The sequence below is a fragment of the Lissotriton vulgaris genome, chromosome 6 (assembly GCF_964263255.1).
Source record: "Lissotriton vulgaris chromosome 6, aLisVul1.2, whole genome shotgun sequence".
NCBI lineage: Eukaryota > Metazoa > Chordata > Amphibia > Caudata > Salamandridae > Lissotriton > Lissotriton vulgaris.
Genome location: NC_141694.1, coordinates 97,093,165 through 97,120,926, shown reverse-complemented (window position 1 = coordinate 97,120,926; position 27,762 = coordinate 97,093,165). Strand labels below are relative to the sequence as shown.

The 27,762-nt window shown below is 46.0% G+C and overlaps 2 protein-coding genes across 4 annotated transcripts in view; one reads left to right on the top strand and one right to left on the bottom strand.

Moving 5' to 3' along the window:
* The window catches only part of POLH (DNA polymerase eta), a 158,228-nt gene extending 156,281 nt beyond the window's left edge, over positions 1 to 1,947 (bottom strand). The window contains exon 1 of one of the 2 annotated variants that reach the window (XM_086926021.1): positions 1,856 to 1,947. The gene's annotated coding sequence lies outside the window, so the exon portion shown is untranslated. Of the gene's footprint in view, positions 1 to 1,819 lie in introns of both variants that reach the window. The other variant, XM_086926022.1, reaches the window with a different exon arrangement.
* A 531-nt stretch (positions 1,948 to 2,478) lies between these two features.
* XPO5 (exportin 5) overlaps positions 2,479 to 27,762 on the top strand; it is a 762,403-nt gene continuing 737,119 nt past the window's right edge. Inside the window, exon 1 of one of the 2 annotated variants that reach the window (XM_086926019.1) lies at positions 2,479 to 2,729. In XM_086926019.1, coding sequence (XP_086782145.1) covers positions 2,625 to 2,729 — 105 coding nt within the window. In that variant the 5' untranslated portion in view covers positions 2,479 to 2,624. The remainder of the gene's footprint in view (positions 2,730 to 27,762) is intronic. The other variant, XM_086926020.1, reaches the window with a different exon arrangement.

Genomic DNA, 27,762 nt, shown 5'->3' with positions numbered 1-27,762 from the left:
CAACTCTTTTAAACTTTTGTAAAGTTTCCAAACTTCATGGTTACCAGTGCTTGTTTGTGCTTTGGGCTAAACAGCTGAGATTTATGCTTTCTTTATAAAAATCTATATCTACCGAACCCTCTGGTGGATTTTGCTCATGTTGGTGTCTCAAAATTCATAAAAATATATTCTGTTTTCATAAACAATTGTTGGTGCTTCTAAATGCTTTAAACTAGTTCCTTTGATTAAGCCTTACTGCTCAAAGCCACCGCTACCCAGGGTTTAAACGAGAGCTTTTACTAGACCCAAGACGATTTTGTGAGTTTGTTACACGGTAAGGTAGCACAGCTATTCCATATAATACACACACCACAATCAGCGTTTCAGAAACATATATAATACTGATTAGTAAAACAAAGAAGATTCAACATCCTGGGGGTACAGTCTCTTTACAGGCAATGAGCGAGGCACGGGGTAATTTCTCAAAAACAATGCCTGGGAGTGTGACAAACAGACAAGTAGGCGGGGTCTCGATCCAGCAAGTAAGTTTTATTCTGCTTTGAAGAGTGAACAACAGAGCCCACGTCCAACCAGATCCTGGTAAAGCTAATTATACTGGGCTAGGTTATGGCGGACCCCAGAGCTCTCAAAGTACTTAGATGGTTTGAAAGAGGTCATGAATCTTAATAGCGCCCATAAAATTAATTGGATTCGCAATTTAAAGAAACTTCTACATGAAACCGGCTTGCCAACTGATTGGGAGCTTGGAATTCCTCTACCCAAGGCCGAAACCAAGCGAGTTTACTGGAATTGGGTTGATGAGCAAGACCTAAGGGACCCAGCCCAAGGAAGGTTGACTGAAGCGTTTAAACAGCATAAACCCAAGCCTCTCTTGGAGCCTTACTTGGATTTTATCAAGAAACCAAGAGACAGATCCCTATTTATTCAGTTCAGGTAGGGTAACCTTCCCCTCCATGAGTATACCTGTAAGTGGAAGCCCCCGTACCAAACCTCACCTGACTGCCCAATTTGCAAAGGTGTCACCGAAGGTATCGCCCATGTTTTCTTTGCATGCCCAGTTTATGTAAAACCAAGACAGAAATGGCTCAAACCTGTGTGTGTTTATTGCTTAGAACCAGGGATCATTCCTCCGCACTTAGAATACTCAAGGCTGACACTAGTACAAGCTTAGTGTGTGGGGTTGCTAAATTTTTGAGCTGGGCTTGGCTGATCAGATTAAAGGCTATGAGATGATCTTAGTTTTAGCTACATTATTAATGTACACAAAGCTGCTAATGTTTAATATGCCTTTTAAATTATTTATTGTAATACGAATGTTTTTATTGTCACCTACTTTGTAAAATGTAATTTTTATGAATTGTGGTTTTTATATTTTGTATGTGCTTTTATGATATCTTGTATATCGAAATTAAGCTTTGATGATGATGGTAAAGTAATCATGTTGGTTAGGGAGAACAGTCCGTGACCAGAACTCTGCTGAACATGGACCCAACCATGTTAAAAGCAATAACAACCACAGAACTAGAACAGTCCTCAAGCAAGTGCACCATAAAATATAAACCGATATGAAAACAAACAACACTTCTAGTACAGTACAGGGAAGCTAGTAAAAGGCAGCAGAAGTCAGCTACCTAATAATGTGTCATTCCGTTTCTGGTCGAAGTAATGTACTAAAGGGTGTGGATTAGTGTTGGATCGCCACATAAGTGTCACACAATAAATCGAAATGTCACGCACAAGCATGTGCAAGAGTCACGCATAAGCGCATGAAACTTGTTTTGCAGCGCTATCTTATAGATTACAATCAACAAGAACTCACACCAAGTGCATTTGTCAAAACTGGCGTGTGACCCACCAACATTCAGCGAACGGACCAACTTCACCCACAGCCTCCAGACTTGCGCACCCCATGACACGAGCTCCCGCCAGCGAAAAAACACCCACGAGTCAAACCCTCCAATGCCTAGACTTCTCTCACGGCAGCCTTAAAACGTGAGGCAGACTCAGGCAGCCGCCATATTGGAAAGGTAGCCGCATCGCAGAGACGGGAAAGGACTCCAATATGAACAGGCTAACGGCCATATTAGATTGAAGACATGTGGCACCCTAACTAACTACTCTATCTTTGAAAGCACGAACCACGGCTTCGTGTGATCCATCTCAGAGTTGACACACACTCGCAGAACAGTCAATGCTTCAATGTTAGTTTCTTAATACAAGTTGAGAAACGAGAGTTAAATTATGAAGATACATTTTAACGAATATACTGCTGACGGCCGCGAAATTCACTCCTACACTTACACTACAGAAGTAAGAATCAGTTCAGTAGTTGAAGCAGTCCAATGATTGCGTATCCCTTAGCAATTGAGCCGAAAACATCGTTCGTGTGCAGGTAGTGTCTTATAGAGCGCATGCGTACGGCGGCAGTAACCAATGAAACTCTGTGCGTACCAAGCCTCGTTTTCCTCCAAGGCACCTGTGTGAGGCCGTCATCATCTTGCTGCATTCAATGGATGCTCGCTGAATCTGCATGCGAGACAATTGCAAGACGAGTCTTTCTCCGCTAATTAGGGAAATATACTCAGTGGCACGAACAAACTACACAGTCCTCACGCCCAAGCATAATGTCTCTCGAACAGGTGAACGCCTTGTGCGAACAGCTGGTGAAGGCGGTGACCGTTATGATGGACCCGGCATCCACTCAACGCTACAGGCTGGAGGCGCTAAAGGTAATGACTAGAGCATCCTCGCTGTTCGGAGGGCACTCCTGTCAAGAGGCGCGCGAGACCCCCGGCTCGGTGGACGCTTGGCGTCACGGCAGCTGGAACGGGATAGGCGTGCTGGGCTCCGATGTTCGAATCGGCGCGGGAGGAGAGGCCGCGTGCAGCCCACGCGCCCAAGTCCAGCGTCAGCAGTGCTTGGTGTTCCCACGTGACGTATTTGTGTTGATCCGTTTCCAGGCCTGGCGGCGAGACCTGCTGCCTTGCTTGTGTGTTGCTTGTGTGACGTGTCTATGTGCGAGTGTGCTTATTTCCAACTGCTAAGTGGACCACTTACTCTTGAGAAACTGATCTATGAAAATGCTCGTGAGCAGCCTAGTCAACCCTTGATCAGCCTCAAAATCTAGTAAAAGGAACATTCAAAACAAGGCAAGCGGCCTTATTTTGAATGTTGTTTGATGTAAAACTTGAGATATTGTTTTTAATATTAGGTAATTTTATTAAATGTTTTGTTTACATTATATAGGAAGAAGTGTAAATTTCATAAGAAATAGTTTTATTTTCAAACAGCACAAAAAGTGATATTTGTTTTAATGTTGCTATTGCTGTGGTTTTAATTAACTGAACAATAAACATATTTTACTGACTTATTTCCACCTGTGGAAATATACTGAAACTAAAGTCTGGCATTGAACGCGTGTAGGCTGTGACTTGAGAGTGTATATATTTTAAGTCAACAAGGCAACCTAAAGAAGTCGAACAGGGATCTTGGGAGTTAACTCTTTTAAACAACAGTGGTCCCTGGAGAAGGGAAGATTATTAGAGCAATAAATATGACTTGAGATGGGGCAATCGTTTTCAGTTTTCAGACAGCCATAGTTCTATATGTTAGGAGTTGGAAGAGTCCGCCTTTGATCTCTACTTTTGTGAGGTATTAAGGCGTCCTCTGAGGGCTCCCTGGTGAAATGAGCAGTCAGTTGCTACTGTATGTAGCCTGCACAGACAACAGAGTGATACAAGGAATGCTTGTCATTAGTGGCACTTGCCATTGCTCCAGGTCGCATTCCAGAATATCTGCTAGTGGCTCTTAATCATTTATAAAGCACTGCTAATCACCGATAGGGTATCCAGGCGATTGCAGGCCTGGGATGCTTTTTCGAACAGTCAGGTCTTAAGGGCCATTTTGAATTCTGGAAGTGAGGTGATGGACTGGAAATGTGTTTGGAGGCTGATTCTGGTCTTTGCTGTGATGTGGGAGAAGGAGCGTCCTCCACCTCTGCTTCGGTAGGTCCGGAGGCTTATGGGCAAGTGAAAGGGAAATGGAGTGTAGTCTTCTCGATGGTTGGTGAATGTTCATTCAGTGGTTAAAGTATGTGGTCCTTGGTTAAAGTAGGTGGCCTTTGGTTGTGTAGAGCTTTGTGTGCATGGTCAGCAGCTTGAATTGACTTCTCTTCTGTACAGGGAGACAGTGGAGTTTCCTGAGATGGGGTGTGATGCAGGTTCGTCAGGGAAGGCCGAGGATGAGTCTGGCTGTGGCGTTGTGTATGGAATGAAGTCTTTGTAGATGGTGTGTCCTACATAAAGGGCATTGCCGTAGTCCAGTCGGCTGGTGCTGAGGGCTTGTCAAGGTGCGTCCCATGTGTAGGGGTAGCCACTTGAAGATCTTAGGTAGCATGTGCAGAGTGAGGAAGCAGGAGGCGTTGATCTGTTATTTCATGATGTGCTTGTTGTCAATGATGATTCTAAGGTTTCTGATGTGGTTGAAGGAAGTGGGTGCGGGTCCTAGGCCTGATGGCCACCAGGAATCGTTACATGTGTTGCTGCTGTTACCAGAGATCAGTACTTCCGTCTTGTCTGTGTTGAGCTACATGCTGTTGCTCTTCTTCCAGTCGGCGACGTTTGTCATGTATTAGTAGGTGGTTCTGACCACCTGAGACGCCTGGATTTTTCGCTTTTTGGACACCTAATTTTTGAACTTTTACTGTGGGAGAGCCTCATAAGCTTGGACTCACCCACAGTTAACTTATGATGAAACAGACTGCATGTGGATTGCACCAGTGTCTCCCTTGTGAGAGAAGGCTGTTGCGCTGCAGCCGGGGTAAGGACACCGGACTGGTTACATGTGACACGTGTGCGTGCACCCGTCTAAGGGCTGCACAGGAGAGATTTCTGTTGTGCTCATCAGCCCAGTAGCAGGTACAGATAGAATCGGGTGGCAAGAATTATGCAGAATTGGGAGGTGACATGGAATAGGCTTTATAGGATGGGAAGACACATGTAAGGGAAAGTCTGTGTGCTCTACTGTTTTCACTGTAGGGACACTCCATTACCTTCTGATGAAGATGGGGATCACATGGGGTAGGTTCACTTCCTTAGGGGCTACAAATTCCAGACACCCACCAAAGTACACTGAAGTTGTGTAAAAAAAAAAAAGTATTATGCTGAGTTCAAAGCCATATCTGCACTGCTTATGGGCCATCCATAAATGTCATATTTCTCTGACTCGGCTCATAATCGGAGCCTGTCTGGGTGTGACCCTGCCAGGCTGGATTAATTACCTTCCTCTCCAAGCTGTAGCATCCGAGGCCCAGCCCTTCACAGCAAGTATTCCAAGGGTAAAGGTCTTCTCTCCAAGAGGGAGAGATGGGGTTGAAGCTGCAGGTTATCCATCAGCAGCTGTCACCTGGTACCAGGCACCAGGTTTGGGGCCATGAAGGCAGCAAGAGGGGAACAGGGTTTTTCAGCGACCATGTGACATGAGACCCCTGGATAACGCCATTTTGAACTATCCGAGAGGCCTGTGCAGGAAGGAGACCGTTGACCTCTAATGGGACAGACAACTAAGCTCGTGGGGCTCTGCTGCCGGTCCTCGATGTGCCCCTGGGGTCGGTCAGTTCCTGGGGGCTGCCCCAGAAGAAGAGAAAGTCGGCGCTCCCTGTGAAATTCCACCCAATTAGGGTGCCAGGAGCTCACCCTGGTCCCATAACTACACCGGAGGTAGGGTAGCGCCGTCGTGGCCCCCCTCAGAGAGATCTATGAGGCCCGGGACCCCAGTTCCGGGCCTCTCTGAAGATGAAGCTTGGTCGCGCTGTCGCGCTCCCCGTTCAGATCTTGGGGGCCTTGGATGCCCAACCCCAGGCACCGGTGACTCCAGTGCAGAGGGGGGGTGTGTCATCGCGCGTCCCCCCCTGGCAGGAAAAGACTGCTATTTTATGCACCAAAAGAGGAAAAGCGCCCCATAATTGCAGCGGGACAGGTGGAAGCCTGCAGGAAAACCTGCATTTTCGGCATGTGGTGGCCCCAGGAGGATGGGGCAATCAGTGTTGGTGTGTAAAGGTGCAGGGGGAGCTGCGGGAGCAACGCAGACTCCACCAGCACAAACGATGAAAGTTCCTCTACATCTCTGGGGGACTTGTATGAAACAACCCCTCCAGGATTCAGCCATCCTTCAAAAACAACCTTTGGCTGGAACTTTTGTTCTACAGTGTAAGCGTGTGAGACTGCACCAAGGTGTGAAGGGCTGAACTGGGGTTGTCTTGAGAAATGCATCCCTTGGAGGTGAAGAGGTGCAATAGCACAACAGGTGCATTTACATGATATTTCTTGTGAGGGACTGGATGTCACATGTGTATTGTGAAACCATAAGCAACGTGGCGTTATGTTGCTAGGCATGCCTGCTAAGGGGCCTGCTTGTAAATGCTTAATCTTATGATTCTAACTGTGATGCCTATTAGGGGCTGTAATTGCATTGCATTCCAAATATTACCAGATATGCTAAGTACTTTCATTGTAAGTGATGCTTAAACAAGTATTCTTGCTACTGTGTTAAGTGAAGAACAACCAAGACTGTTAATCACTAAGATATAGTGGTGTATACTGTGTGGTTAGTGTGAGATGCTCAGTCAGGGTTATGTGTCAGCAGGTATACCCATTTTAAATGCTTGTTGGTTGTGATACTGGGGAGGGCCGCGCCAGCGATGGTGCTATATCAGTGTAGGGTTTTTAGTAACAACAGGAAGATTGGCACTCACACTAGTTAGCGTCATGTCTACTATGCGTAGAGTATGCATGGTGGTTTCAGGGTGGGGGAAATACCCTGTAACCCCCATAAATGTGAGAGTCGGGAACCCACATCAATAATGAGAACCTAGTCCTGGGCTCAAGCAATAAGTATATAACAACGGTTGGAATGTCTCGTATTGTACCAATATCTGTGGTCGACACCAGTGTATTATTCAAATGTATTTATTGATGCAACAACGAAAAACAACCAGCCAACACATGTTTTGTCACATGAGGGAACTATCCTGTGACTTCTTCAGGGCTGTGTGACAAAACAGAGTAACCTAGCGGTGTTGCGAGGCCGGTGATAGTTCCAACCCGGTCAGGGGGTCAATGAGGACCAACCGGTCCATGTCGCAGTTCCTTGTGAGAGGGGAAGGGGGTCTAAAGTGGTAGACCCCTGCAGATAAGGCTGTAAAACGGACGGGTTGGACACTAATTACTAGCGGACCTCTATAAGAGTGTAACACGTCTTGATGCGACGGTGTGAGAAACGAGGATGTGTGAAAAGCCATGAGGAATAGTATTCAGATCCGTCCAGTGTCTAAAATAAGTTGATAGGCGGGTGCGCCCTACTTATGAAGTTGATCTTGAGTCAATATGGTGAAAAGGACGAAACACGTGTTGGCTGGTTGTTTTTCGTTGTTGCATCATTAAATATGTTTGAATAATACACTGATGTCAACCACAGATATTGGTACAATACGAGACATTTTAACTGTTGTTATATCCTTATTATGTGTGCCCAGACTGTGTTCTCGCCCCAGGGATAGTGCCTGTGGGAGGGGCCCTCGCTCCTGGTTAACTCACTGCATTTGGGGGCAAGATGATGTGCACACAGGGGAGTGGTGGTACTAGTCCCCCTCGGTCCCCCCCTTTATCGGGAGGGGTGGGAATGTTATGCAAAGTCGCAAAGTAATTCCAACAGCTTATGTATATTTGTAAATTGTTGCATAGTAATGAGTAGTGTGTGTGTGTGTGTAATATAAATATACTCTTCCTTTTTAGGTCTCGCTACCGATGCAGCGCTATGCGCTGCTTGCGTAAGCTACACTTATATTCGCCGGGTAGCTAGTGAAGTAGGACAGGAGAGGTGTACGAGCTTGCCAAAGACATTGGAGACATGGGCTGAGACATGGGCTGTGAACGCGCACGTCTTTGCTCGCGCTTTCACTTTCGCTCACGCCGATGTGCATGCTCACAGCTTGTTGTCACCGCCCCCTTTTTAGGTCTCGGGAAGAGAGAGACCTAATGCCGTCCATCCACAAAGCTGACTTTTACGATCCGTATTTTCAGAAGTGCACGTCTCGTGCACGAGCTTCTGCCTATCAGCCTTTCACTGACTGGCTCTTCAAAGGCTCTGCTCCCCGCCCCCCCGCCTGCACTTCACGGCCGCTTGCTAATCTCCCCGTGACCCCCCCCCCCCTCACCTCTCCCACTGGCCAACAGTCACTTCAAAGCCATCTGTTGCTTCCCCCAGCGGGCTCGGCCTCACTTACTTCTCCTCCCCCCTAATTAGGTGTTTGACTGACAGGAGCTCTGCTCCATCAACCCGACCTCCATTTCGCCCCACAAACATGTTTTTATAGCACCTCCTTTACACTAAACTATTAATATTTACGTACCATCCTACATCTGCCACATGCGGCGCCATCACTTATATTACAACAGCCCAGCAGCAGTGCTTTCAGAGCCCTCCCGCCTCCTCCACGCAGCATGCCGAAGCACCTTTATTTATTTCATAGCAGCTGTGCTTTCAGCCGCCTCCAGTCTCTCCACACAGTATGCCCACCCCTCCAGCCTCCTCCACACAGCATGCCGAAGTGACTTTATTTCATATCGGCGGAGCTTTCAGACCTTGGTGAAGCACCTTTATTGTTGCAGCAGACCTCTTGCAAAACTTTTTTTGAACATACAATTATTTTGTAATCCCTCTTGCATATCACTCCTCCATCTGCTGTGTGTCTGTGTCCGCAACTGACTCCATTCCTTGTAGTTACAATAATATGCAGTCCGAGAGTCTGTTGGGCGAGAGTAGCTTTTTGATGAGCTGGCTGATCGAGGACACGTTGCTTCCTACATCTGCCACATGCGGCGCCATCACTTATATTACAACAGCCTAGCAGCAGTGCTTTCAGACCCCTCCCGCCTCCTCCACGCAGCATGCTGAAGCACCTTTTATTTATTTCATAGCAGCTGTACTTTCAGCCCCCTCCAGCCTCTCCACACAGAGCTGGCTGATCGAGGACACGTTGCTTTTGGGAGTAAAACAAGTTGCACTTTTCGACTTGCTCCACTAGGTGGTGCGATTACATATTCCATGTGGGTTTGAGTGAAGCAGCAAAACTGACGTTTAAGGTTCGTAAAATTAGTTTTGAATAATTCCCAATTTGATGTGATTTGAGTTGATTTGTCTCGTAATCCCGCGTGTGCTTATCCAGGCTTAAAAGTCTACTTTGCAAAAAATACTTTGCACGTCCTGCGGTTAACCAGCACTTCTTATAATATATACACGCACCCACATCGTGTAATGTGTGTGTGCTCAAAGGTTTTTTTAGGTTTGGGAATATTTCCAGGTTTAACTTCGCATTTTGGCAGTTTTTTCCTTCCGTTGAATGCGGTCTGTGTGATTTGCCCACTCCGGTCATCTTCCCGCTGTCCGTGTTGTTGACTCCCACACCCTTCGTCCCTCCTTCCCTCCACCCGTTGCCTCCCACCCCTTCCCTGCGTAATGTGTTGCCTTCCGTGTTGCCTCTCTACCTCCGTGTTGCCTCCCTACTTCCATCTGTCGTGTCCCTCCTTCCATCTGTGTCGTGCTCCCTTCCTACGCCCTCTCCTTCTTCCCCCCCTCCCTTATCTAAACCCTCTTTTCCTTCCCTCCATTCTCTCTTCCATTCTACTCTTCCCTCCAACGTCTCTTTCATCTATATACCAATTTATTTCATCCGTAGCTGTGTTCTCTTTTCCCCTTCCCCTCTTCATTCCCTCCACTGGTCTCTCCTCTTTTCCAACCGTTATTCCTCCTTTAAATCCTTTCTTTTCCACATTCCTCACTCCCTCCCACTTCTCATCTCCCTCTAAGACTGCTCTGAACTACACCACCCTCCCTGCCCTGCTTCTCTCCATCGCATCCCTCCATCCCCCCCTGCCCTCCCTCTCTCCTCCTCTCACTGACAGACTTCTGGCCACTGGTGCACTAAGATGCTCCCAGCCGAGCACTGACCCAGTGGAGCCAGTCAGAGCCCATCCATCACTCTTATCAGTGGCCATGTGGCAGCTCGGTGGGCCCTGACACCAAGGGGAGGGGGACCTGCGGGGGCCGGGCGGAAGGGGGCTGGTGGAGACAGGGAGAGTTATTAAGGGATAAGCAGCCATTACAAACAACTGTCTGGACTGAACTTCAAAGAAACGTTGCATAATGTATGTAGGCCGGGAATGTAAACAGTCAACGATACAATGCAATGCAATAATGCTTTATTAGCATTACCGAAGGTCTAAGGATTGCCAAAGCTATACATTAGAAAACTGCACCTAGCCGGGCGGTACGTGTCCGCGCGAGTGGCATCCTCGTCACATGCCTTATGTCCGTTATTAATGGCTTCGCGCCAGCATTGCTTGAGGGCTGGAAACCCAGCCTGGAGCTTCTTGAGGTACTTATTTGGAGCACAGTCTCCTGTTCCGGGGGGCACCTCTATGGGGGAAGCGCTTTCAGTCTGGAGCAACACACACACAACCCCACACACCCACACACACACCCCCACACACACCCCCACACACACCCCCACACACACACACACACCCACACACACACACACCCCACACACACACAACCCACTCACACACACTTCCCACTCACACACTGCCCACTCACACACTGCCCCCTCACAAAACATAGCATAGCGTCACAAAACATAGCATAGCGTCACATAGCATAGCGTCACCTAGCATAGCGTCACATAACCTAGCGTCACATAACATAGCGTCACATAACATAGCGTCACATAACATAGCATCACATAACCTAGCATAATAACATAGCATCACATAACATAGCACCACAAAACAAAGCAAAGCATAACATAGCATAGCATAGCAAAACAAAGCATAGCAAAACAAAGCATAGCATACCAAACACAACAAAACATAGCATAGCAAAACAAAGAGAATCATAGCAAAACATAGCATATCATAGCAAAGCATAGCATAACTAAACATAGCATAGCATAACAAAACACAGCATAGCAGAGCATAACAAATCAAAGCATAGGATAGCAAAACCTAGCATAGCAAAACAAAGCATTGCATACTAAACACAACAAAACAAAGCATAGCAAAACAAAGCATATCATAGCAAAACATAGCATAGCATAACTAAACATAGCATAGCATAACAAAACACAGCATAGCAGAACATAACAAATCAAAGCATAGGATAGCAAAACATAGCATAGCATAACAAAACAAAACAAAACCTAGGATAGCAAAGCAAAACATTGCATAGCATTCAGCATCACACAACACCACCACAGCATCACTCAGGGGCACCACAACATCACTATCCGCTACAGCATCACTCGTTCACCACCAAAACATCACTCGGCTCCACCACACCATCAATGTGTGCAACCGTTCAACAACTGGTTCAAATATGTTCTCAATGTTTCAAGCTTTATTACAAATGTCACAAAAAGGTGTTGATATTTCACTTCTGTTCTTGGATTTTCATCACAATAAAATACACTGAACATAATCTTCACAAAATTTATTTACAAAAGTTTAAGCTATTGCCATTTATAAATTACAATAACTTTTATTTAAGTATTAATTATTAACAAATAAAAGCCATTGTTATTTGTAATATCAATACATCTAAGTCACGTAAATACAACACATATTGCATTACAAATGCTATAGGTGTCACATTTGCGAAAGTTCAAACTATTGGCATTGTAAATGACAAAGCTATTAATTTAGCTATTTTCAAAACCAACACATAAATACAAAATTTGTCATTTACAATACCAATAGCTCAAACCTTCCTAATGCGAGACCTATTGCATTGCAAATGCTTGTTTTTGTTCTTGTACTAATAATATCCGCCGCTTAATTCCAATAATAATTTGCGTTAATCATCTTAAACGTTTTCCGTCAATGTCTCTGTGCATTCAGAACACAACTTTCACGATTCTGGTGCTTCCTTTGGAAAAACATTGTTCCAAGTTTGTTAGCCCAGCTATCTAAATTCGGACTTAGCAATCGTTTATAATTACCTCAATGCACTAGTACCTTGCACACGAAACCCTGAGCTGAAAAGTAGGTGACATGGAGTAATCCGTTTACAACGTTGGAAGACTTCACATCGAAGTGCTTTTCTCAGCACTCTGCATGTGGCAAGCCTGAGTCTCCGGATTGACCCGCCTCGAGGAGCGCGCCTGCTTTCCTCCCCTACCTGTGACAAGGCCGCTTCTCCTGCATGTGCCTGCCCTATCCCGGAGGAGGCAGCGAGTTGTGAGCCAGGAGGATCCCACCCTCTGTTTCAGCAGCCGGATGGAGGAGCCGGGGGCCACTTGGTCGTGATCACCCCTCTGCTCGTCATCAAGCGCCTCTGCCCCCCGCCGATCGCCCGGTGTGTGCGGGTGGGTGGATCTGGCCTGGATGACCCACCGCCAGGCCTCAACACCCCTTTCCCTCAGCCATTGGTGCCAGCCCGGGGGCGGCAGCCCCCTGAGCCCGCAGCTTGTCGGGCAAGCACTACAAGGGGCCTGAGGGTAGCTGCTGCATTAAGTATTTCATCTTCGGCTTTAACGTCATTTTCTGGGTAAGTTTGGTTTTCGGTGCGTTCACCCCCCTGTTGTGTTGCAAGCATTCTGTTTGGCTGGTGAGTGCCCCAGAGGTTTCCGACCCTGCCCTTTTGAGGCTCAGCAGCTGCCCACGAATCAGAAACCCTTCCCATCCCTTTCCCTCGTCCCCACTTGCCTCCTCCGGCTTTCAGTGGCTCCCTGCAATGCAAATTCATTGTTTGCTGCTGGGCAGCCTTGTTTTCAAAACCGTGACTCCGATTCTCATCTCGGGGGGTGGGGCAGTGGAGGACGAAGGGGGGGTTGGGCGCGGAGCGTGGAGACATCCAGATAATACTAGCAAAAACTACAACTCCAGAAAAACACACAATTGCATTAATTTTATGACGCTATAAGTCTTAGTTAGATATTATCTAAATACTCAACAGCAAGTGAAATCCAGAACGGTCCTCGAACATGGAGGTACATTTGTGTATGGATGGATGATGGGCTAGACTGCAGTTCAGTTATATAATTTCCACAACAACAACGGTTTTAGAGTTGTCTACGCGCTTGTACCTGGTGTTATTAGCCTACTCAGGCCTAGGTGTTGTATTTTGTTAGGTCGGCATCGACATACCACGTGTCTGGAATCTATTATTGCCAAGCCCTTCTTTAACATATACATTGAGTGCTTTGGCTCCGCCTCCAAAGAGTACCACCCTCTCGCCTCATACTGTTGTTTTTTTTGTGAAGCATTCCTCATCCTATGAAGTGCCTGCCATGGCGTGCAGGAGGTATTCTATTACATTTCAAAAGTACACTTGATCATCAGACATTACATTCTATATCTTATAGATGCATTTGATAGTGAGCAATCACACACTGAACTCGGGACCCCATACATTACAGACCAGATAAAGGTGAGGCCTGTTTTGGCATGGCTCAGAATCTGGGTAAACCCTGAGGCAGAACTGAGCAGGGTAATTGTTGGAAATTGCTTGCAAAGGGATAAGGGGTTGCAAATCCCTTGGCTGAAATATGTCAAGAGTACACTAGAGAATATAGACCAACATAACCTCTTCAGCAATCCGAGCACAATTCCCACCACCTGTAAACCCCAAATTAAGAAACTGTTGTTGGAAAAATATGTAACTGACCGGCTCTGATTTATTAAAGAGATCAGTAGCGGCTCATTGTTTAGTTAGTAATGGGGAGGGTATGGAACCCTATTTATTCTTGATGCATAATCAGCAGGACAGGTTTTTATTGTGTCGTTTTAGGCTCAATTTGTTACCTAATATTTTATCTTATCCATCTGGTTTTACTGTAACTATTGAGCAGAAGGGTGCCTGCGGCTGTGACAATAGGTCTCCGCAAGACACCCTTCACTTTGTACTTTTGTGTTCATTTTATCGGACTCCACGGCGTAAATTCCTGGTAGATATTTTAAGAGAAAAATTTTCGTCATGCTAAAACTGCACTACTCTTTTTACAAAGGGCAAATGATATACGCACTTTATGCTCTGTTATAAACTTTTTAAAAATAGTAGTCAGATTAAGGAATACAAGAGGCTAAGCAATGATGTATATAACACTGTTTCTCTTTTGAATTGTATAAACTTTTTTAAAAATATTGTTCAGAAATGTAAATGTAATGATTTTTTAAAAAAAATGTATTTTTATGATGGTTTTTAATCATCGAAATAAAAGATTACTGAACTGAACAGTTACGCAAATACACCGCTGCCCCCTCTGGCGGGGCCTCGGTCGATGAATTCGCGGAGGGATCAAAAATAAACGCCAGCAAAAACCAGCAGGACGAGGGGTAAGCGGGGTAAAGGGAGAGGGGCGCGTGCCGCTGCTTGTTTTTTTTGGGCTGTGTTGTAATTTGATTTATAAAGCGCAAACATTACTATCCCTTGTTATTTATTTAAGTATCGTGGCAAGCCTCAGTTGGATTACTGACAGCCGTGCCTTTTGTTTGTTAGTTGTAGACGGAGGCATTCCGAGGGCGCCTGCTCCGTGCACTTCCCCTTCCTCTCCCACTTGTTTTATTTTGGTTCTCCACGGTGTGACGTCACACATCATGTAAAATATTGAACTTGAATGCCGGTTTTCAGTTTATATTTTCTTTGAAACAATTAGGTGTAATCAGAAGCATTCCGAGGGCGTCTCTTCCGTTCTGTGCACCCCCCCCCCCCCCCTTGTATTTTTTGTTGCCTGCTCTAATATAACAAATTATCTGCGATTTAACTGTCACACATTGCAGTAATTTCTATGCTTAGTCGTATAAATTACTCGTGTGTCCATGAAATCCACCTGAATATGTGCAAAGTGCAAAAATTAAAAACATTACATGTCGAAGTTCTATCATCACATCTCCCAGCCGGGAGTGTAGAGACAAGGTTGTATGTGAGCTTTGATAAAATAAATTTTAACTACAGAGGGGGAGTCAAGGGTAAGGGGGCAGATGACCCTTTGTCTGATGGTTAAAAGTTATATCTGTGTATGTGTGTGTATATATATATATATATATATATATATATATATATATAATATATATTCACTGAAAAAACCATAGGTTATAGACCATATATAGTTAGGGATTAGCATTTAAAAAACCTTATTTTATTTGCACAAAACCATTGAAATTCCATATATAGTTAGTTGAACTAACTATATATCGCGGACCCGCAATCCACTGCTAATGATGTCACATATTACATCATTCATGACATGGTCAGTGACATCACTGATGACATCACTGATGACATCTCAAATGACATCACTGATGACATCACTGATGACATCACTGATGACAACACCCAGTGACTGTATGTTTCTGTAAAGTTAAAATATGTCTTACATATTGAAGAATGAGTGGATGTATAAGTGTCTGGATGAAGGATTTAGTAGGTGCATGACTGACTGTATGAGAGAATGATTAAATGTGTCTCACTGAGTGTATGGGTTAGTGATTAAAGTGTCTTATTTTGGCAATCATCATTTATGTTGTTCTGTAAACTGCTGCATGTTTAAATCAGTAGCTATATCAGTAACTATATGGGTTATTGAATGGTTGCCCAAGTATTTGTATGGGAGACTGAGTATGTGTGTGGGTGGCTGGGAGGTGTATAACTCTGTGCATAGATGTGTGAGCAGTTGATTCCCTAGGTGTATGGGTTCAAAAGTGCATGTAGAAACAGCTGTATGGACAGTTGACTGTGTGCATGAGTATATTGGTGAGTGAATGGATATCTCAGTGCTACATGTCAAAGTAAGTACATATGTAAAACACACTCCATGTGAGAGTTGACATATATAAATAACTGAACATAAGAGCCAGTGAATGTGTGAGTGGCTGTATGAATCATTGTGAACTTGTATCAAGGATTGTATAAGAGAGTAAATATGTGTTACTATATGTTTGAATAAGTAAGGTGTGTATAACTGTATAGTTGAGGAAATGGAGATGTGATTGATTCTTTGCATGACTGACTAGGTGTGTGAGTAACTCCGTGGATGTGTGACAGTCTGTGAGTGCCTGTTTACACTGAGTGTATCTAAGGTTATATTAGAGTCTGAAGATGTATTATCACATAAATGATATCATCAGTGATGTAATCAGTAATGTCAAATGAGATGTCAGTGATGTCATCAGTGATGTCATTTGAGATGTCATCAGTGATGTCATCAGTGATGTCATTTGAGATGTCATCAGTGATGTCATCAGTGATGTCACTGACCATGTCATGAATGATTTAATATGTGACATCATTAGCAGTGGATTGCGGGTCCGCGATATATAGTTAGTGCAACTAACTATATATGGAATTTCAATGGTTTTGTGCAAATAAAATAAGGTTTTTTAAATGCTAATCCCTAACTATATATGGTCTATAACCTATGTTTTTTTCAGTGAATTTTCAAGGTTTTGTAAATGCAAATTCCTAACTATATATGGTCTATAACCTATGGTTTTTTCTGTGAATTTCATTGGTTTTTTAAAAGCTAATATCTATAGCTGTAAAATATATTCTTTATTAAGTGACGTATCACGTAGCCCGTGAGACGCCTCATGATGCATCGCATAACCGTGACGTATCGTCTCTGCAGCGCAAACCAAACCCAAAACGTAAGCGCGCCAGAACACGCTTAAAGATATATATATATATTTTTTAACCTTAATTAGACAAAATCCACACGTGCACATATCACAAACGTTCAAAAAACACAATATGTCGGACTCCCGTTACGCTGCCGGTTAGCTGCCCGGTTAACGTACCAGGAAGCACCTTTACCGCGAAAAATCGCAATTTTTTTTTTCTTTTGCCCCGCAGGGAACTTTAATAGCCCCCTCATCAATCCTAGGGGTTCAGGAGGGGTCTGCCTTACCCCTTTCATTCATTTACACCTTTTTTTTTTCCACCTCTTGTCTCTCGATCCTACCGAGAGACAAGATGGCGGCCGCTCCGGACTGTTTACAATGTTGACAGCCAATCAGCTACTCCTCAGACTCCCGTTACACTGCCGGTTAGCTTCCCGGTTAGCTGCCCGGTTAGCTGCCTGGTTCGCGTACCAAGACGCGTCTCTACGGCGAAAAAATCGGATTTTTTTTTTTTTTTGGCCCCGCGTGGCTTTATAATATCCCCCTCATCTATCCTATGGGGTCAGAAGGGGTCTACCTTGCCCTCTTTCCTTCATTTCCCCCTTTGTTTTGGTCTCCTCTTGTCTCTCGATCCTACCGAGAGACAAGATGGCGGCCGCTCCGGACTGTTTACAATGTTGACAGCCAATCAGCTACTCCTCAGACTCCCGTTACACTGCCGGTTAGCTGCCCGGTTAGCTGCCCGGTTCGCGTACCAAGACGCGTCTCTACGGCGAAAAAATCGGATTTTTTTTTTTTTTTTTTGGGGGGCCCCGCGTGGCTCTATAATATCCCCCTCATCAATCCTAGGGGGTCAGAAGGGGTCTACCTTGCCCCCTTTCCTTCATTTCCCCCTTTGTTTTGGCCTCCTCTTGTCTCTCGATCCTACCGAGAGACAAGATGGCGTCCGCTCCGGACTGTTTAGAATGTTGACAGACACCGGAGAGCCAATCCGCTTCGCTTCGCAAAGTTCCGATACGCGAAAAGTTCGCTACCCGGAGCGCTGTTACAGATATATATCTTGTTTTAAACGTTAATTTCTCAAAATCCACTGAAGCACATATATTGAGACCTAGCAAAGGCACATCGGGCTAACAGTCCCTACAATTTTGCCAAGTTTCGTGGAAATCCATTCAGCCATTCGGGCTAAAAGTGAGGCCAACCGCCCTATGGAAATTAACATGGGAAAAACGCGTTTTGGGACCCCCCTTTTTTCTCGGCCCCCCCTTGACGAACCCCCCCCCAAATTTCCAGGAGCTGCTCAGAAACAAAATGTGCCATTTTCCTGAAAATTTCAGCCAATTCCGTCCACAAACGCCAAAGTTATTAGGCATAGAATTTTCAAAAGTTCCATAGAGAAAAAATCCTAACTATATATACCTACTGGCTATCGCCAGTAGGTAATATATATGGATGGAGGAGGCGAAATGGGTCATGGCGGACTGCTGGGCGATGTTATTTGCACAATAAAGCACAGAGAATTGCACCAGTTTATGGGTCCTCTAATCCTCATTTTCTTGAAAGGGGAAACGTTTTACGTGGCGAGAAATTGGATATATATATATATATATATATATATATATATATATATATATATATATATATATATATATATATATATATATATATGTATGTATATATATGTATATATATATATATATATATATATATATGTATATATATGTATATGTATATATATATATGTATATATATATATATATATATATATATATATGTATATATATATGTATATATATAATCTCTATCCCAAATCCTGGAAAGGAAAGCACAGTCCTATTGCTCGAACTGCATACTGCCACACACCAGGAACGGACCACCACGAAAGGTTGGAGATTTAATAGTGCAGTTTATTTAGCCATTCCACAACATGACGCGTTTCAGCAAGGTTTCCCCTGCCTTGATCACATGACGTGTTTAGGAAAATAACACCCATATGTGCCATGAAACGATATAACCCCTCCCATCCTTTACATGGACAGAGAAAGCAGACTATGTCACATATAAAGTGCATTGTGCAAACAGTCAAAAATATTATTAGAACAACGCAGTCCTTTCAAGAACAGTAATTCACCAAATCGTGTTTACCATAGTTTTAAACAGAATTACCATATTTGTTCCAGATAAATGGAAAAGAATATAAAAAAGTATATTTTTCATAATTTATATTCCAGAATGAAAATCCAGGGCCAGTGCCCAAATCCTAATCCATCAAATAGGACTACCGCTGTTGCACACAATGACAAAACGATCATGGTAACATACCAATTGTGTAGAAAGTGAAAATGTGACTATTACTAGCCATACATTATTGTGAGTTAAAATCAGATGATACTAGGGATGCAATCATCAAGTGGGTCGTATAAAAGCATAGGAAAATACATCAATTCGTAAAGTTAAATCCAAAAATCAGAGTTGTAAAGTGCTGCACTATAGAAGGATCATTCAAAAACATTATCAGATATATATATAGTATATAAGTACTTTAAAATATATATATATATAAAAGGCTTTTAAAGTGTTATTGTCTACAAGTATTTTACAGGGAAAATAGGTGGACATGTCTAATGTGAGGATATATGTATTTGAGGGGCCCAGTGTATGTTGGTTTCACCTTAATGCAAGTTACCAGGAATGCTGATATCTTTTTCATTCTAACAGAAGTATTTGTAATGTCCAAGTGGATGTGCTTTCTTACACATGGGTACTAATTTCATTGGAACAGTAAAAGTAGCTGCAAATTAGGAAGAGCCCAGAGGGTTATGCAGTTTTGTGATACTCGGCATATCAAATGACGTAGATATTGCCAGAACGCAACTAATTTTCACCTTCCTAGGGTTGATATTCGCTAAAAGGGATATAGCCCTGAGATGGAGGGTGGCAGATAGACCCACCATACAGGAATGGACAAAGGGAATAGACTTTATATATGGCGGCGGAACGTGTCGCGTACCGCAGTAGAGGATGTCCCAAGAAATTCCACAAGCTCTGGGGCCCTTGGAGACGTTACTTTGACATTGGAGACGACACACAACAGTCCGTAACGTCTATAACACAAGGAACTCCCACGGTTGGGTTAAGAGGAGGACTGACGTAGGCAATATCACGAGTTGACATGAGGTCGCCTTCAGAAATCAAATACACTCACATGGTGGTCAACTGGAGATAAGGGTGGTGTCTATACTCTTACATGTACTAGTAGAAGGAACGGAAAGTGGCAATGTTATCAAAGAGACTGTTTCTTACCATAGATGTTCACTTATTGTAGACGTATCGTGCAATGACTGTATTGTGCTAATTGTTCAGTTGGAAGAAAAACAAGCATTTACAATGCAACGGTCTCGCCTTTGCAAAAGTTAGCGCTTTTGGCATTGTAAATGACAAATGTTTTATTTATGTGTTGGTTTTGGAAACAGATAAATAAATGGCATTGTCATGAGCAGTAGAGAGTGAGTAGTAGAGAGTGAGTAGTAGAGAGAGTGTAGTAGAGAGAGTAGTAGTGAGTAGTAGAGAGAGTAGTAGAGAGTGAGTAGAGAGTAGTAAGTGAGTAGTAGAGTGTGTAGTAGAGAGTAGTGAGTGTGTAGTAGAGAGTAGTGAGTGTGTAGTAGAGAGTAGTGAGTGTGTAGTAGAGTGTGTAGTAGAGAGTGTGTAGTAGAGAGTGTGTAGTAGAGAGTGTGTAGTAGAGAGTGTGTAGTAGAGTGAGCAGTAGAGACTAGTGAGTGTGTAGTAGAGTGGTGAGTGTGTAGTAGAGTGGTGAGTGTAGTAGAGTGTGTAGTAGAGTGTGTAGGAGAATGTGTAGTAGGGAGTGTAGTAGAGTGTGTAGGAGAATGTGTAGTAGGGAGTGTAGTAGAGTGTGTAGTAGAGAGTGTGTAGTAGAGAGTGTGTAATACAGAATGTGAAGTAGAGAGATTGAAGTAGAGAGATTGAAGTAGAGAGATTGAGGTAGAGAGATTGAGGTAGAGAGATTGAATTAGAGAGATTGAGGTAGAGAGATTGAAGAAGAGTGTGGAGTAGAGAGTGTGGAGTAGAGAGTGGAGAGTCTGTAGTAGAGTGTAGTAGAAAGTAGTGAGTGTGTAGTAGAGTAGTAGAGAATGTGTAGTAGAGTAGTAGAGAGTAGTAGAGGGTGTGTAGTAGAGTGTGTAGTAGAGCGTGTGTGTAGCAGAGTGTGTAGTAGAGTGTAGTAGAGTGTAGTAGAGTGTAGTAGAGTGTAGTAGAGTGTAGTAGAGTGTGTGTAGTAGAGTGTGTGTAGTAGAGTGTGTGTAGTAGAGTGTGTGTAGTAGAGTGTGTGTAGTAGAGTGTGTGTAGTAGAGTGTGTGTAGTAGAGTGTGTAGTAAGTAGTGACTGTAGTAGATAGTGTGTAGTAGAGAGTGTCTAGTATAGAGTGTGTCGAAGAGAGTAGTGGCTGTAGTAGTGAGTGTGTAGTGAGTGTGTAGTAGAGTGTGTAGTAGAGAGTAGTGACTGTAGTAGAGAGTGTGTAGTAGTGTGTAGTAGAGAGTAGTGACTGTAGTAGAGTGTGTAGTACAGTGTGTAGTAGAGAGTAGTGACTGTAGTAGAGTGTGTAGTACAGTGTGTAGTAGAGAGTAGTGACTGTAGTAGATAGTGTGTAGTAGAGAGTGTCTAGTATAGAGTGTGTCGAAGAGAGTAGTGGCTGTAGTAGTGAGTGTGTAGTGAGTGTGTAGTAGAGAGTAGTGACTGTAGTAGAGAGTGTGTAGTAGTGTGTAGTAGAGAGTAGTGACTGTAGTAGAGTGTGTAGTACAGTGTGTAGTAGAGAGTAGCGACTGTAGTAGAGAGTGTGTAGTAAAGAGTGTGTAGTAGAGTGTAGTAGAGAGTAGAGTGCGTAGCAGAGAGTAGTGACTGTAGTAGAGAGTGTGTAGCAGAATGTGTAGTAGAGAGTGTGTAGTAGAGAGTGTGTAGTAGAGAGTGTGCAGTGATTTGAGTTTTACATCAAATTAAAAACGGGAACGGAACAAACTCATCCTATACATTATTGTGGTAGGTGCCCACGCATATAGGGTTAAATGATGCGTTAGATGCCACAGGTCCCACCAACACGCTTCCTTTATGATAGGAGAATGCCCAACATCGCGGAGATTTGCTCTCTGTTCTTCCCGGATATTTGTATTTTCAAATGTATAATGTTATCCTGCTAAACGAAGACGATGCTCAAACTATAAAAGAAGAGGGTTTCACAGATATGTTAGTCCTTCCGGGCAAACGAAATGACCCAAAGAAAGATCAAGTGACAGTTTAGAGCTCCAAGTGAGTCTTAATAAAATCAGTGTCTGGAACGCATAGCATCAAAAAACGAGCGGGGCATCAAACTGCAGTGTCATTCAATCAAAGCTTCAAGGCTTCTGAGCGCTAGCCGAGAATTATTTTTTGTGAAGCACTAATCACTGTGGAAGGTGCCCCTGCTATCCCAGATGTGAGAAGTCAGTCTGATATGAAAATAAGCAGTATTTGGAATGAATGTATTTGGCAGGGGGAAGGTGGGGCGGCGCAAGACCGTACTGACGAGTGAACAGGAGCCATTTTGTACTGAGTGATTCTGCCTGTGTGCATGTAGACAAACCAGGCAGCAGCATGAGCATGTGATTCGGTAAAATAACAAGCATTTACAATGCAATGGTTTTGCCTTTGTTAAAGTTAGAGCTATTGGCATTGCTCTTGACACTCTGAAGCTCCACTCTGCATTCTGAAGCTCCACTCTGCACTCTGAAGCTCCACTCTGCACTCTGAAGCTCCACTCTGCACTCTGAAGCTCCACTCTGCACTCTGAAGCTCCACTCTGAAGCTCCACTCTGAAGCTCCACTCTGAAGCTCCACTCTGAAGCTCCACTCTGAAGCTCCACTCTGAAGCTCCACTCTGCACTCTGAAGCTCCACTCTGCACTCTGAAGCTCCACTCTGAAGCTCCACTCTGCACTCTGAAGCTCCACTCTGCACTCTGAAGCTCCACTCTGCACTCTGAAGCTCCACTCTGCACTCTGAAGCTCCACTCTGAAGCTCCACTCTGAATCTGCACTCTGAATCTGCACTCTGAAGCTCCACTCTGAAGCTCCACTCTGAAGCTCCACTCTGAAGCTCCACTCTGAAGCTCCACTCTGAAGCTCCACTCTGCACTCTGAAGCTCCACTCTGAAGCTCCACTCTGCAATCTGAAGCTCCACTCTGAAGCTCCACTCTGAAGCTCCACTCTGAAGCTCCACTCTGAAGCTCCACTCTGAAGCTCCACTCTGAAGCTCCACTCTGAAGCTCCACTCTGCACTCTGAAGCTCCACTCTGAAGCTCCACTCTGAAGCTCCACTCTGAAGCTCCACTCTGAAGCTCCACTCTGAAGCTCCACTCTGAAGCTCCACTCTGCACTCTGAAGCTCCACTCTGCATTCTGAAGCTCCACTCTGAAGCTCCACTCTGCACTCTGAAGCTCCACTCTGAAGCTCCACTCTGCACTCTGAAGCTCCACTCTGAAGCTCCACTCTGAATCTGCACTCTGAAGCTCCACTCTGAATCTGCACTCTGAAGCTCCACTCTGAAGCTCCACTCTGAAGCTCCACTCTGAAGCTCCACTCTGAATCTGCACTCTGAAGCTCCACTCTGAAGCTCCACTCTGAAGCTCCACTCTGCACTCTGAAGCTCCACTCTGAAGCTCCACTCTGAAGCTCCACTCTGAAGCTCCACTCTGAAGCTCCACTCTGAAGCTCCACTCTGAAGCTCCACTCTGAAGCTCCACTCTGAAGCTCCACTCTGAAGCTCCACTCTGCACTCTGAAGCTCCACTCTGAAGCTCCACTCTGAATCTGCACTCTGAAGCTCCACTCTGAAGCTCCACTCTGAAGCTCCACTCTGAAGCTCCACTCTGAAGCTCCACTCTGCACTCTGAAGCTCCACTCTGAAGCTCCACTCTGAAGCTCCACTCTGAAGCTCCACTCTGAAGCTCTACTCTGAAGCTCTACTCTGAAGCTCTACTCTGAAGCTCTACTCTGAAGCTCTACTCTGCACTCTGAAGCTCCACTCTGAAGCTCCACTCTGAAGCTCCACTCTGAAGCTCCACTCTGAAGCTCCACTCTGAAGCTCCACTCTGAAGCTCCACTCTGCACTCTGAAGCTCCACTCTGAAGCTCCACTCTGAAGCTCCACTCTGAAGCTCCACTCTGCACTCTGAAGCTCTACTCTGAAGCTCCACTCTGCACTCTGAAGCTCCACTCTGAAGCTCCACTCTGCACTCTGAAGCTCCACTCTGAAGCTCCACTCTGAAGCTCCACTCTGCACTCTGAAGCTCCACTCTGAAGCTCCACTCTGCACTCTGAAGCTCCACTCTGAAGCTCCACTCTGCACTCTGAAGCTCCACTCTGAAGCTCTACTCTGAAGCTCCACTCTGCACTCTGAAGCTCCACTCTGAAGCTCCACTCTGCACTCTGAAGCTCCACTCTGAAGCTCCACTCTGAAGCTCCACTCTGCACTCTGAAGCTCCACTCTGAAGCTCCACTCTGAAGCTCCACTCTGAAGCTCCACTCGGAAGCTCCACTCGGAAGCTCCACTCGGAAGCTCCACTCGGAAGCTCCACTCGGAAGCTCCACTCTGAAGCTCCACTCGGAAGCTCCACTCGGAAGCTCCACTCGGAAGCTCCACTCGGAAGCTCCACTCGGAAGCTCCACTCGGAAGATCCACTCGGAAGCTCCACTCGGAAGCTCCACTCGGAAGCTCCACTCTGCACTCTGAAGCTCCACTCGGAAGCTCCACTCTGCACTCTGAAGCTCCACTCTGAAGCTCCACTCTGAAGCTCCACTCTGAAGCTCCACTCTGAAGCTCCACTCTGAAGCTCCACTCTGAAGCTCCATTCTGAAGCTCCACTCTGCACTCTGAAGCTCCACTCTGAAGCTCCACTCTGCACTCTGAAGCTCCACTCTGAAGCTCCACTCTGAAGCTCCACTCTGCACTCTGAAGCTCCACTCTGCACTCTGAAGCTCCACTCTGAAGCTCCACTCTGAATCTGCACTCTGAAGCTCCACTCTGAAGCTCCACTCTGAAGCTCCACTCTGAAGCTCCACTCTGAAGCTCCACTCTGAAGCTCCACTCTGCACTCTGAAGCTCCACTCTGAAGCTCCACTCTGCACTCTGAAGCTCCACTCTGAAGCTCCACTCTGAAGCTCCACTCTGAATCTGCACTCTGAAGCTCCACTCTGAAGCTCCACTCTGCACTCTGAATCTGCACTCTGAAGCTCCACTCTGAAGCTCCACTCTGAATCTGCACTCTGAATCTGCACTCTGAAGCTCCACTCTGAAGCTCCACTCTGAATCTGCACTCTGAAGCTCCACTCTGAAGCTCCACTCTGAAGCTCCACTCTGAAGCTCCACTCTGAAGCTCCACTCTGAAGCTCCACTCTGAAGCTCCACTCTGAAGCTCCACTCTGCACTCTGAAGCTCCACTCTGAAGCTCCACTCTGCACTCTGAAGCTCCACTCTGAAGCTCCACTCTGCACTCTGAAGCTCCACTCTGAAGCTCCACTCTGCACTCTGAAGCTCCACTCTGAAGCTCCACTCGGAAGCTCCACTCGGAAGCTCCACTCGGAAGCTCCACTCGGAAGCTCCACTCGGAAGCTCCACTCGGAAGCTCCACTCGGAAGCTCCACTCTGAAGCTCCACTCTGAAGCTCCACTCGGAAGCTCCACTCGGAAGCTCCACTCTGCACTCTGAAGCTCCACTCTGAAGCTCCACTCTGAAGCTCCACTCTGAAGCTCCACTCTGAAGCTCCACTCTGAAGCTCCACTCTGAAGCTCCACTCTGAAGCTCCACTCTGAAGCTCCACTCTGAAGCTCCACTCTGAAGCTCCACTCTGAAGCTCCACTCTTCACTCTGAAGCTCCACTCTGAAGCTCCACTCTGAAGCTCCACTCTGAAGCTCCACTCTGAAGCTCCACTCTGAAGCTCCACTCTGAAGCTCCACTCTGAAGCTCCACTCTGAAGCTCCACTCTGAAGCTCCACTCTGAAGCTCTACTCTGAAGCTCTACTCTGAAGCTCTACTCTGAAGCTCCACTCTGAAGCTCTACTCTGAAGCTCTACTCTGAAGCTCTACTCTGAAGCTCCACTCTGAAGCTCCACTCTGAAGCTCCACTCTGAAGCTCCACTCTGAAGCTCCACTCTGAAGCTCCACTCTGAAGCTCCACTCTGCACTCTGAAGCTCCACTCTGAAGCTCCACTCTGCACTCTGAAGCTCCACTCTGAAGCTCCACTCTGAAGCTCCACTCTGCACTCTGAAGCTCCACTCTGAAGCTCCACTCTGCACTCTGAAGCTCCACTCTGAAGCTCCACTCTGCACTCTGAAGCTCCACTCTGAAGCTCCACTCTGAAGCTCCACTCTGAAGCTCCACTCTGAAGCTCCACTCTGAAGCTCCACTCTGAAGCTCCACTCTGAAGCTCCACTCTGCACTCTGAAGCTCCACTCTGAAGCTCCACTCGGAAGCTCCACTCTGAAGCTCCACTCGGAAGCTCCACTCGGAAGCTCCACTCTGCACTCTGAAGCTCCACTCGGAAGCTCCACTCGGAAGCTCCACTCGGAAGCTCCACTCGGAAGCTCCACTCTGAAGCTCCACTCTGAAGCTCCACTCTGAAGCTCCACTCTGAAGCTCCACTCTGAAGCTCCACTCTGAAGCTCCACTCTGAAGCTCCACTCTGCACTCTGAAGCTCCACTCTGAAGCTCCACTCTGCACTCTGAAGCTCCACTCTGAAGCTCCACTCTGCACTCTGAAGCTCCACTCTGAAGCTCCACTCGGAAGCTCCACTCGGAAGCTCCACTCGGAAGCTCCACTCGGAAGCTCCACTCGGAAGCTCCACTCGGAAGCTCCACTCGGAAGCTCCACTCTGAAGCTCCACTCTGAAGCTCCACTCGGAAGCTCCACTCGGAAGCTCCACTCTGCACTCTGAAGCTCCACTCTGAAGCTCCACTCTGAAGCTCCACTCTGAAGCTCCACTCTGAAGCTCCACTCTGAAGCTCCACTCTGAAGCTCCACTCTGAAGCTCCACTCTGAAGCTCCACTCTGAAGCTCCACTCTGAAGCTCCACTCTGAAGCTCCACTCTTCACTCTGAAGCTCCACTCTGAAGCTCCACTCTGAAGCTCCACTCTGAAGCTCCACTCTGAAGCTCCACTCTGAAGCTCCACTCTGAAGCTCCACTCTGAAGCTCCACTCTGAAGCTCCACTCTGAAGCTCCACTCTGAAGCTCTACTCTGAAGCTCTACTCTGAAGCTCTACTCTGAAGCTCCACTCTGAAGCTCTACTCTGAAGCTCTACTCTGAAGCTCTACTCTGAAGCTCCACTCTGAAGCTCCACTCTGAAGCTCCACTCTGAAGCTCCACTCTGAAGCTCCACTCTGAAGCTCCACTCTGAAGCTCCACTCTGCACTCTGAAGCTCCACTCTGAAGCTCCACTCTGCACTCTGAAGCTCCACTCTGAAGCTCCACTCTGAAGCTCCACTCTGCACTCTGAAGCTCCACTCTGAAGCTCCACTCTGCACTCTGAAGCTCCACTCTGAAGCTCCACTCTGCACTCTGAAGCTCCACTCTGAAGCTCCACTCTGAAGCTCCACTCTGAAGCTCCACTCTGAAGCTCCACTCTGAAGCTCCACTCTGAAGCTCCACTCTGAAGCTCCACTCTGCACTCTGAAGCTCCACTCTGAAGCTCCACTCGGAAGCTCCACTCTGAAGCTCCACTCGGAAGCTCCACTCGGAAGCTCCACTCTGCACTCTGAAGCTCCACTCGGAAGCTCCACTCGGAAGCTCCACTCGGAAGCTCCACTCGGAAGCTCCACTCTGAAGCTCCACTCTGAAGCTCCACTCTGAAGCTCCACTCTGAAGCTCCACTCTGAAGCTCCACTCGGAAGCTCCACTCGGAAGCTCCACTCTGCACTCTGAAGCTCCACTCTGAAGCTCCACTCTGAAGCTCCACTCTGAAGCTCCACTCTGCACTCTGAAGCTCCACTCTGAAGCTCCACTCTGAAGCTCCACTCTGAAGCTCCACTCTGCACTCTGAAGCTCCACTCT